General features: G+C 43.0%; 1 protein-coding gene across 2 annotated transcripts in view; it reads left to right on the forward strand.

The window, feature by feature from the left end:
* Positions 1-12722, forward strand: part of cacnb1 (calcium channel, voltage-dependent, beta 1 subunit) — a 30498-nt gene that overhangs the window by 13840 nt on the left and 3936 nt on the right. Inside the window, exons 3-12 of one of the 2 annotated variants that reach the window (XM_054758869.1) lie at positions 1241-1360; positions 1440-1562; positions 1723-1859; positions 1940-2007; positions 4059-4219; positions 8175-8255; positions 8330-8388; positions 8466-8575; positions 12265-12416; positions 12518-12613. In XM_054758869.1, coding sequence (XP_054614844.1) covers positions 1241-1360; positions 1440-1562; positions 1723-1859; positions 1940-2007; positions 4059-4219; positions 8175-8255; positions 8330-8388; positions 8466-8575; positions 12265-12416; positions 12518-12613 — 1107 coding nt within the window. Of the gene's footprint in view, positions 1-1240; positions 1361-1439; positions 1563-1722; positions 1860-1939; positions 2008-4058; positions 4220-4528; positions 4558-8174; positions 8256-8329; positions 8389-8465; positions 8576-12264; positions 12417-12517; positions 12614-12722 lie in introns of both variants that reach the window. The other variant, XM_054758868.1, reaches the window with a different exon arrangement.

Consider the following 12722-nt stretch of genomic DNA (forward strand, 5'->3'; position numbering starts at 1 on the left):
CCATCCATGAGTGAGATCGTCCGATACCGATCACATGGATTAACTGTACATTTTTTAATTTATTTATGAGTGCTATTGGCCCCTCCAAGGGCCCCTGGCAAATAGGTAATTATTAAAAGATCAAATTTGGGTGGATTGCCTTTTTTTTTGCCTTTATTAGTTTGAAATTATTTTTGTTCTATTTGACACAAACCTGAATGTAATTTCTTTTGGAGTAACACAAATACACGGGAAATATATTGTTCAAGATGATGGAATTAACCAAATAAAATAATGCAAACAAATACCTTTATTTAATAGAAATCTGTACTGCTTAACTTAAAATTAAATTCAGTATCCAGTTTGCACGGGTGTCCAACTTTCATCACTATTAGAGATGTCAACTGTTTGCGTTTTATTATTATGACTGGCAACATTTAAATTGAACACTACTTTATTTACCAAGCACATCTCCACTCACACAGTGTGGCCATCATCTTTAAGCTATTTTGTGCTCATTTGTCAGTATATAAAGGCATACATTCTGAACTGAACAGTTATAATAAAAAACTACCAAGAGTTGAAGCAAATATTTTTCGACCATTCATGGACTTCAGCCTCAAAATCAGCTGGCAAGCGAGGAGACCCTTGTGATAGCATCGCCATCGTAAGGCTGGACACAAGGCTGGTCCGTTAAACAACCACACTCAAAAAGGTTTTGAGGACAAGACATAATTGGTGCAATGACAGCAACTTAGTAAAGTTGTTCAGTGGCACTTGAAAAAGTTAGTATGTACCCCATAAATATGATATCCACTTAAGGCCGATCGATCGGGGCATTGCTAGTGCCAAGCCATTACTGTACTAGCAATATAATTACGTATACGAGAGCAACGTAGTCAAAACTGATTATTATGTTGTGTAAAGTATTGGAACAGGAGTATTGGAATAGATGGTGCGGGTGTACCTAATGAAGTGTCCATCCATGTGTATCATAAGCAACCTATTGTGTGCATATTGGCCACGCCCACTCCCTCTATTATGTGTACGAGTGCGAGATGGTTTATCTGCATGGCTGAATCTGCACTGGAAACCTTTTGTTGTGGCGGCCAAAGCACCTCAAATTACACCGAGTCATCTTTCAGCCAATATGAGCGCCACGTAGGCCGCGCCGACCTCCAGAAGGTCTTCACATCCTAACATGGACGTGCAATTAGGAAGCCGGAACGTCCCTCATGCTCGTCTCACGTTTGTGCGCCAGGGCTCGGCCGACTCCTACACGAGCCGGCCGTCGGACTCCGACGTGTCCCTGGAGGAGGACCCCGAGGCCCTGAGGAAGGAGGCGGACCGGCAGGCTCTCGCCACACTCGAAAAAGCAAAGGTCAGAGGTTTTACACTTTCACTTTAATGCTAACCGCCACCGCGCCACTAACCGTTTTTTCTTTGTCTCTTCCATCTAGACCAAACCTGTGGCGTTTGCGGTGCGGACTAACGTGGGCTACAACCCGGGCCCTAGTGATGACGTTCCCGTGCAGGGCATGGCCATATCCTTCGAAGCCAAAGACTTCTTGCATATTAAAGAGGTCGGATGCTTGTTTCATGCATTATTAATGAGACATATTAATAGATATTACACTCATTTACTTTGTCATGTATCAAAATGTATCACACCACATTCTTCAATTTGTCTGTCTGCGGCCCTCGATCGGCTAGTAATGTCTGGCCGTCTGTTGACACGTGCAGAAGTACAATAACGACTGGTGGATCGGGCGCCTGGTGAAGGAGGGCTGCGAGGTGGGCTTCATCCCCAGCCCGGTCAAACTGGAGAACACCCGCCTGCTGCAGGAGCAGCGGATGAGGCAGAACCGACTCAGCTCCAGGTTAGTGTGAGCAAATGACAGTTAAGACCTCATCAAGACAGTCTGAGGATGCTAACCTGTGTCCTTGTTTCCTGACACAGTAAATCCGGAGGAAGCTCCAGTCTGGATGTTGCCACGGGAACCCGGAGGCCCACCCCGCCCGGCACAGGTGAGGTCCCGTTTGTGCATTCGCATTTGCTTTGATGAAGAGCTTAATAGGCCAATCAGAGCGTGAACCAGCAGGCGGCTGGGTCAAGTAGCAGATAGGACGAAAACAGAGCTAAGAGCTTCACACCCGAACATCCCACATGTGATTCAGACACTCCCCCCCACCTCCACCCCCACACACACACACACCTCCCACCCGGTCCACACCTGCACAAACACCTCTTCTTTCTTCTATGTCCCTTTTCTGCTCAGCTCGTTCGTATTCACTCAGCTTTTGTTGCTTTAATTAAGGCTCTCTTCTCCTGTGCTGCTTTCTTGTTACATCAATGCCTCTCCTTTAATTGTGTGAGTGCTGAGAGAAAAGCCTACACGCTCACGCTGTCATGCGAAATCAATCAGCAAAGAAAAAACATAGCTTGTAAGGAGACGGGGCAACATTCCTACAGTGTGTCCAATAACAGCCCACAGGGCCGTACATACTGTATGTTGCACTGTATGTTGCACATGTTGCCTATGAAATACGCTCAAAATGCCAATGAAATATAATCGAAATGGTTATGTTGAAAATGCCTTTGAAAAGTATTTGAAATACTTATGAAATACTGTCCTTAAAACTCCATGCAAAATGTCTATTAAATATGAACAAAATGCCAATAAAGTATATGGAAAAACAGCCAGGAAATGCGTATAAAACAGTTGCAAAATGCATAGAAAAGTCCTATGAAATGAACGTGGAATGCTCATGCATGTGAAATATACGAAATATGCAAAAATGCTAATGAAATGTGAACAAGATGCATTCGAAAATGCTTAATGGCCATGAAATGTGCACAAAATGCCACTGAAATGTATGTAAAATTCCTATGACAAGTCTCTGAAATGCGCTGAAAGGCATTTTATAAGGCATTTTGTACACGTCGCAAACATTTTTAGCTTATTAAATGCCCATGGAAAGTTTCTAAAATGCATACTAAATCTGTAGGAAATACATGCAAAATGTGCATAAAATCCCTTTGAAATTGGTACACAGGGCCTATGAAATACACACAAAATGCCACTGAAATATACAGTCTACGAAATGTGTTGAAAACGCCTTTAAAATTTGTACTAAATTCCTAACAAAAGTATTTGAAATACTGATAAAACACTGATACTGATAAAACACTGATGAAATGCCTGCGAAGTACCCATAAAATGCATAGGAAAAGGCCCATAAAATGTGTGCCCATGCTCATGAACAAAGCTTGTGAGGTCTGCAAATTTGCAAAAAATGCCAATGAAATGTGTAGGAAATACCCATGAAATGCATACAAAATGTGTTCAAATTACAAATTAAAATTACCTATGAGATGTGTACGAAATATCTCCAAAAAGTGCCAGAAAGGCCGATACAACATGTACAAAATGCTTACAAAAAATGTCTGAAATATCCACTAGGACATGTGTATAAAATGGATATGAAAAGTGTTAGAAATACCCATAAAATATGCCTATGAAATGTGTATAAAATGCCTAAGAAAAGTGTTGAAATAGCGATAAAGTATGTACAAAAAGCCTATGAAGCGTGTAGGGAAGTGTCTAAACTGCTTATGAAATAGAAAATGTGTGCGAAATGCCCATGAAATGTGTGTAAGCGAAGGCGGCCAGGAAAAATGAGACTTGATTGTAATTAATAATCCATGAATTCAAGCCCATCGTAACGATTGAGGAGGTGTCATGAGGGGCACGTTAACGCCAGCCCCTACAATAAGATGTGGTATATTAACCAGCGTCCTCGGTTCATTTCTTCCTTTGACATTTGGGTTTGTGTACAGCGTCTCTCAGCATTCACAGAGGATTGCAATTTCCAGAGACGCGCTGACATTTTTTTTCCTTGCCACTCTGGTCAATGTCATTTCCTGTCTTTTCTTCAGTGCGATTCGTCCATGCTTTTGTTGAGATGCATCTCACATGTCTTCTGTCTTCTATCTTCCTCCCTTTTTTCCTTATTTCTGTCACTATTACGTCCCCTCGCCCCGCTACAATCACCACCACCATCACCATCATCACCAGCACACGTGGACACGTCCACGGTGGCCTTTGACGTAGACCCCCTCGACCTGGATGCCGAGGAGCTCCCTGAGTCGCAGGGTGACCCTCGCTCCCCCAAGGGCATGTCCGGCAGCGTGACGTCACCTCAGGCCAACACGCACCGGCTGCCCTTCTTTAAGAAGGTAACATTTAACGGGGGGGTCCTGGATGCTGCTCACCTTCGCCAACCTCCTCCTCCCACCTGCCTGCATTTGCCCCCCTCCTCCTTCCGGGATGCCTCTCACTAACCCTGCTGCCCTGACCTTTAACACTGTTTGGCCCGTCCCACCCTTCCACAGGCCTGAGGGAGGAGTTAAACTAACAACATGCCTGATGAAGGAGGAGCTATAAACAGTACCCTGGTGTACCCCCGCCCCCTCCCAGTGCTAACCTACCAAGAACTAACTATGCTCCTGTGTGTTTTTGTGTCTGTTTTGTGGAACGCTTCATAGGCGGCCCGGCTAAACAGAAACAGAAGTCGGTGAGTGCGCTTCTCTTTGCTAACCACACTCACTTCCTCCTCATCCTCATCTCACATCCCCTCCTCTTATTTTGTAGTACTTTGCCGCCAGTTCAAAGTAAAAGCATGCATTGAAATTCATCACCTGCCAAGCCTGGTGTCGCTTCCTCGCCGGCTGCCATGGCGACACTGCAGGTGCGCGTCCGAAGCGCACATCTCGTTAGCGTTGATGCGGCCACGACACGGCTTCATCTCCATTTGTGACGACTGCAGCGGGAGTCGGCAACACACGGTCGGCTGCACAGCTAAACAGACGCGCCAAGACGAGTAGCACGGTGAATTTAATGTGGGCACGGCATTCGGGAAAATATCACTACAACCTTCATTACATGATCTAAAATCTAGAATCTAGAATCCATATACAGTAGATGTACCTTGCGAAACGGGACAGGATGCAGAGCAGCTGTTTTTAACACCTACTGCAGGAAAAGGCTAGTCAAAGACCTTCTATACCCTAGGTTCCCAACGTTGGGTGCGCGTACCCCCAGGGGGACACCAATTGTAATAGGGGGTACGTGAATAAAAATGAAAAACAATTACGAGTGCCTGAACGCCTCATGGCGCAAGCAGAACGGAGCAGAAAGGAGACAGAGCATGAAGTTGTTCATCGCTCTGTGTGCATTATCTGAACTAATAAGTAACAGCGGTGACAACCTGTCACTGTGAGTGGGGATCCCCCCGAAAATGAGGCTTTATCGTTGGTTGTATGTATTTTTCTACTTTGGATACTGCTCTATCATGATTGTTAAACTTTCCCCTTCAGTTTGCCATTAAATGAATATGCAGACTTAAACCATAGCCTTCGTGAGTGGGCAAAAAAAGTGGAACTCAAATTCAAGCCGTTCAAACGGAAGGATGCCGACATCAGGCTGGACTAAAAGACATGTAGGATGATTACTTCTCTATTTGTCAGTGCTCTTGTGAAACTTTATCAAAATGTGACCATGCTAAATACACGTTTGACCTGGAAATTAATTAACCAATTCATTATGTTAAATACTTCAAGTTCATTAAGATAAAAAGGTTTATGTTTTTGAAGTGTGGAGTTGAGGGTACATGGCTTCAGGTCAAATGTCTGAAGCGACTATAAAAAGTTTGGGACCCGCTGCTCTATACAACAGAGGTGCTCAGCTGTTTTTAAGGATCTGCTGCAAAGAACTCTCGTTAAAGATCCTCTATATGACAGGAGTACTCTGCTGTTTTAAGGCCCTGCTGTAAAAATGCAAGTCAAAGATCCTGTTTTAAGGATCCACGGCAAAGAACTCTTGTCAAAGATCCTCTCTATGACAGGTGTGCTCTGCTCCTTTTAAGGAGAACTCTTGTCAAAGATCCTCTCTATGACAGGTGTGCTCTGCTCCTTTTAAGGAGAACTCTCGTCAAAGATCCTCTCTATGACAGGTGTGCTCTGCTCCTTTTAAGGACGACTGCAAAAATGCGACTCAAAGATCCTCTCTATGACAGGAGCGCGCTGTTTTTTTTTTGTTTTTTTTTAGGGACAACTGCAAAAACGTTAGTCAAAGATCCTCTATATGATCACAATGGCCAGCTGTATGTAAGGAACTACTGCAAAAGCGCTAGTCGAAGATCCTCTATATGACAGGAGTGCTCTGCCCTGTTTGTAAGGCCCTACTGCAAAAAAGGACCTAACCCTAGTAACCCTAGTCAAAGATCCTCAATATGACAGGAGCATTCAGGTGTTTTTAAGGACCTACTGACAAAACGCAAGTCAAAGATCCTCTATACGACAGGAGTGCTTGGCTGTTTTTAAGGATTTACTACAAAAACATTAGTCAAAGATACTCGATAGGACAGAAGTGCTGTGCTGTTTTTAAGGACCTACTGCTAAAACGTTAGTCAAAGATCCTGGTATAAAGGATCTGCTGCAAAGAACTCTTGTTAAAGATCCTCTATATGACAGGAGCACTTTGCTGTTTTTAGGGGTATACAGCAAAAAAGCACTAATCAAAGATCCTGTATATGACAGTGTTCTAGTGTTTTTTGGGACTCTCTTAGAGACTCTGAACACAACTGAACACAAGGACTCTTCTGATGTCATTCCTGGGCCACATCTGGCCCACGGGCCACCAGTTGAACACCCGCTGTACACCCTGCTGCTGCTGGTGCACTCCCCCGTGCTAACACTATTAATACACCACTGTCATGCACACCACTCCTGCACTGGCCTCGTACAGACCCGAGCCATTAGGTGCCTTTTAGAATATGTACCGATATTTATAGCCCGCATGGATGCAAATGAGGCCAAATGAACCTTATGTAACGTCACGTCATATAACGTAGTGGCGGCCTGCCGCCTCACCACATACTGTACATCATGCTGTCAGTATGTACGCGACCGATTCTTTTCACCCCCAGTCGTTGTGGGTATTGAAAAGAAGAAGCGCTTATATGGATGAATCATTGTGGTCATGACTCACACTATAAGAATCAGCTTTACGGCATGGATCATCTGTGTGTGGGCGATGTAGGTGTCTTTAAGTCTCTTGCATTTCCCACATGGGATGCATTCCTTTAACATTATTTCTGCAATGAATACGGGCTGCTGAAACATTACGTTTAAGTCTACCTGCAGAAAATGTGTAAAGAAAGTTTCAGAAATTCCTCAAAATTTGAAATATATGGCAAATACTTGGTAATGTGGGGTAAAAAAATTAATATTTTTAAAGAACTATGCGCTCGCAATTGGGTTTGAAACATTTATTTATTTTATTTAATCAAATTATTTCCTTGAAAAACACCCATGTTGACGAAAAGCAGTATTGTGGCTTTATAATATTAATGTATCATTTTTATTATATATTAAATTTAATATTTAAAAAGTCGACACTGCGCACGCGGTAGTGTGGCCTCGATAGTCTTGCAGGATTATATTTTTAAACAATTTTGTTTTACATTATTTCAAAAATTAATCAAATTAGCGTTACATTTTATTTTGTGATTATTATTTATATTGTTATTTTATCATCCTAATTATGCTACAATTTTAATTTTAACATTTAAGTTGTTCATTATAGACTAATGTACCATTGTCAGTGAATTCCCATACAGCACATTCTTTTATTGGATGTATGGTATTTTGCAACTCCGTTTACACCTGCACAATCAAAAGAGGTCCAAGAAGAGCCCGTTCTTGTGGTTGTACTGTGCAACCCATCCTGTAAGGAGCTGTTCCTAATATTCAGACCCTTTCATGTAGCTAAATAAGGTCACGTTCTATATATCTTGCAGTTCAGCATCACTGCAAACGCCAACCACCAGCCAATAAAAATCACTCTTAAATGATGTATTGGCTCTCATTATAGTGGGCAGGTGTACCTAATGATGTGGGCCGTGATTAAAGGCAGCTCTCCCCGACACTCGGTGCTTAAATTATGCAGACTTTAATTAAGTGAGACAGCAGCCTTAGAGAATTAGAACTTAGTGCTGTGTGTCCTCACAGCAGCCATTAAATCAAAAGATGATAAAAGCCACCATGAATCGATGAGGCTGCTCTCAGCCAAGGAGAGAGTCCTTTTGGAAGTGTATTTAAACATGTATGCGTTGTGTGTGTGCTCCCACAGATGGAGCACGTGCCCCCCTATGACGTGGTCCCCTCCATGAGACCCATCATCCTGGTCGGGCCGTCGCTGAAAGGCTACGAGGTGAGGACGCTCGCTGATAAAAGCAGGTATGCCTAATAAAGTGGGTTATCTAACGCTTGTGGTGCTACCTTCAGGTGACCGACATGATGCAGAAGGCTCTCTTTGACTTCCTGAAACACAAGTTTGAGGGAAGGTAGGTGTCGCACGCCATTTTTTTCCCCCAATTTCGGTATCCCGGCAACCGACCGGAGCCTTGCCTCCCTGTGGTAGGATATCCATCACGCGGGTGACGGCGGACATCTCGCTGGCCAAGCGCTCGGTCCTCAACAATCCCAGCAAGCACACTATCATCGAACGCTCCAGCACTCGCTCCAGCCTGGGTAAGCAAACACAAACAGAATATTTGTTTTCATCAGATCGTCATAATCTACAGTATGTCAGGGGTGTCCAAACCTTTTCCAGCGAGGGCCACATAGTGAAAAATGAAAGGATGCAAGGGTCGCTATGATATTGTGTACTTTATATGCACATACAGGTAGAAATACTAGGGATTTTTTTTGTAGTTTTGCATTGTCATATAAAACATTCATAACATAACACAACACTATACAAATGGAATTTACTAGTTACATTCATAATATTGTAATATTGTTCAGCAATTTTAACTGTGTCTCCGAGGTCCCACAATAGTGTACTGGAAGTGTCAGACCGTTTAAAAGTGCTTTGAGTAAGCCCTACTGGGAACACGCGTTTTGTGTGTCTGTAGCTTTAATGCTAATGAGCTGTTTGTCTCTAAGAACCGCTCTCCTGTACCATTTGTTACATATACACTGTAACTCTGCACTTGTTCAATGTAACAGATGCCAAATATCACATACGACAACGTAACATTAAGGAGTGCAAAGACAGGAGGACACAAAGGACACAAAATGATTCCACATCTTTACTGACTGACAATTTCGCTGCACTTTAAGACGTGTGGCAAAGCCTTTTTTTTTTTTTTTTTTTTTTTTACAAAGTGGTGGGTGTATACACGGGGCGGTATCTTGTCCATAAGGAAGGAGGGTGCCTTCATGACAACCTCAAAAAAGAGCGTTTGAGCACCTCTTCTCTCAGAAGTGTAGCAAACAAGTGAGAGATTATGTTTTTTCTCACATGTGGTGCTCACAAACAGGCTCCAGGGACACATATTACTGTTAGAACATCATTAAAAAGTTACTTGTGCATACTGTACCTTTAAAGTATCAATGGAACATAAGCAAAAACAAAAAAAAGTGTTATTATATTTTCCAACTTCTTAAGTCTGATCTCTCTTCATCCTGTCTCTCTGCCCTCCACCCATGTTTCCTCCTCCCTTTTCCTCCTCTCTCCCACCGCTCATATTCTTCCTCCACCCTCTCTTGATTCAGATGTACTGGGTATGTATGCATCCCTCCTCCCCATCTCCTCCTCTTTGACCTTTTCCTCCTTACTCTTCTCCATCCTCTGCTCATACATGGTTTGTTTGCCCGTCTGCTTGCCTGTCGGCTGCTCCTCATACTTCACTCTGACAGCCTGTAGCTTCTAATAAAAACGCGTTACGAAACTCCCCCCCCCCCCCCACAAAAAAAAAAAAAAAAAAACACCATCAGAGCAGATCCATGTGGGAGGGCAGAAGGGCCACGAGCTGCTCTCTCCAAGCGGGAACGAAAGCTGATACTCTCCAACTCACTGTATGTGAGAGCGTAGAAGCTTAGAGCTGCTCCTCATCCAGCTCAAGCTCACAAATAGCGAGGTTTTCACTTCAGTTTGCAAACGTGTGTGTGTGTGTGTGTGTGTGTGTGTGTGGAGGTTAATGGAAGCCTTGCCTCCGCTTCCTGCCTCCAATAACTCAAGGACGCTATGCTCCATCACAACATAAGCCACACTTCCACCAAGTGCTACAACACAGCTCAGCACGGAATGATCTGGAACACAAAACCCTCAGTACCTCACAAATGTGGTACAACCCTCACATTTCAGCTGGCATTTTATTATACCCACTCAAGCGACATTCTTTATATACTTTAGAGCAGGGGGGTTCACAAATGGTCTCAACCTAGAACCCACATTTTCCAATGGTCATTACGCTGCGACCCACTTTTATTTAAATCATTTTTATTTGTATTTATTTTTTTATACTTTTATTTAAGACATTTATATTTTTGTTTTATTATTTACACTTTTATTTTAGTCATTTTCATTTATTTATTTATTTTTTTACACTTTTAAGACATTTTTATTTTTTATTATATTTTTACACTTTTTTTTTATTTCTTTATTTATTCCTTCATTTATTTAATTAAATGTATTTGGGTTTTTTTAATTGCCTGTCATCTTTTAAAACATGCATACACACGATTACATGCCCAAAGTGAATTTTGGAGGAATATATTAAGATATTTTATGAAGGAAATTAGGAAGAAGATGACTCCATGCATACAAATAATGAATAAATTTATTAAATATCAAAAAGACCACAAAATCACTTGAAGTCATACATGAGATGCATATTACATATTTTAATGGAATTTTTTATTTGCTCTGTGAAACCCACTCAGAATGGATCCACGACCCACTTTTGGGTCCTGACCCACAGGTGAAAACCACTGTTTAGAGTAGTCAGTGTCGAGTTTTTAGAGCAGTACAGATTCACTATCCACTGAAAATGAGTCAACACCCAGCCATTATTGTCTGCAAAGCTGGCAACCCAACTGAGCAGCAGGGTAACCGTGTTTATAAACGGGCGGCTTGAGTACTGTGGTTAAGTGAGTCCAACTCACAGTGAACGTGTCCAAATTGTTTCCATTTTGTGAATATTTACTGTGAGCACCAAATCCTCTTGGGCGTGGAATTGAGAAGAGCTGCACAGGTCGGGACTGGAATCCTCTTTTACTCCTCCATGACGACACCTTGCGCTCCTCCGCCTTCATTCCTACCACTCAAGGAAGCCCCACAGGTGCTCAATTGGGTTCAGGTGTGCAGGAGCCACTATATCACCTTCAGCTTCTTCAGTAAGGCACTTGATCATCTCGAAGATGCGTTTGGGCTCGTTATTATGTTGGAAAAATATCACGGGGCAGTTTCTGCTTCACTATGTCACAGTACATGTTGGACTTCATGTTTCCGCTCGGAGAACCGCAGATCCCCCGGTGCTGGCAGCACTCGTGCAGCGCCGGACCGTCACGCTACCACCACCATACTTGACTGTAGACACAATTATTTTGCGACTCACTTGTGTTGCCAGATATTTACACAATAATGGCTCAGTGCATAGTAATCCAAGTGCACTTTCTGTGGTAATGTCTCCTAACAAGATATGTCGTAACAGTGCTTGCTGAAATGTGAGGAGTCGGCTCATTAACATACGTCTTATTTTTTAATAATCGAAAACGAGAATAAAATCTGCTAAACAGAAGGCGTTCGTTTCCTCCTGTTTTTTTAAGGCATACCTTACGTTGTCGTCACACATAGCTTGAGCCATCGCATTGTTGTATCTGCATGTAACAGCTCTCAAATGAAAATCGAAGTGAAATCGAATGAAAATCTGTACCGCTTGGTGGAAGGCTGTCGTTGTGGAAGAATGGGGGGAAAAAAAAAAAACGAAGCAGTCCACAGACGTGCCTGTTAGCGCTAACGACACTAATGTTGTTTGTTTCCTTTTTGTCTTTGGTGTTAATAATATGGTGTGAACTTGCACCCTTATTATGGCATCTCATTCTTCAAGTGCCTCCTTCTCTCGCAGCTTTGTAAACATTCAAAAAAAAAAAAAAAAAAAGGCCCAGAAGAGGAAAAACACAAGGGCTTCCTTGATGTTTGGAGGTGACAGAATGAGAATGCTGCACCGCTCCATTTAGCTGCGCATAAATGGAACTGAACCTGTGATCTGAGCAAGTTCATATGCTTGGAAATGTTTCTTCCTCCCCTCCTCGAGAGTTTTTTTGCATGATCCCCCGTACTAACCTAGCAGTTACAAGAAAGAAGTGTTTATTCTGCGTGTTACTTTCACCGACTCACCGCCTCTTCTTACCTGTCTTCTGGCCACCCCCAGCTGAGGTCCAGAGCGAGATTGAGCGCATCTTCGAGCTGGCCCGCACGCTGCAGCTGGTGGCTCTGGATGCAGACACCATCAACCACCCGTCTCAGCTGGCCAAGACCTCGCTGGCGCCCATCATAGTCTACATCAAAATAGCATCACCTAAGGTATGGCAGGACAGACATGTACATTAACATCTAGTTTTTAATAGGAAACCATTTTTGTTACCTTAAGCTGCCGTTTATATAAAATTTTCATTGCCTCCCAGGTTCTGCAGAGGCTCATCAAATCCCGAGGGAAGTCCCAAGCCAAACACCTCAATGTGCAGATGGTGGCGGCTGACAAGTTGGCTCAGTGCCCCCCTGTGAGTGACAACTTCCAGTTTATCCTGCAACTATAATACACTGCCAAAAATACAAGAAAATACTACCTAAAATGATAACAAGCTACAAGGCGTAGCAACCTGGATGAAC

Source organism: Dunckerocampus dactyliophorus, chromosome 18 (assembly GCF_027744805.1).
Source record: "Dunckerocampus dactyliophorus isolate RoL2022-P2 chromosome 18, RoL_Ddac_1.1, whole genome shotgun sequence".
Classification (NCBI taxonomy): Eukaryota; Metazoa; Chordata; class Actinopteri; order Syngnathiformes; family Syngnathidae; genus Dunckerocampus; species Dunckerocampus dactyliophorus.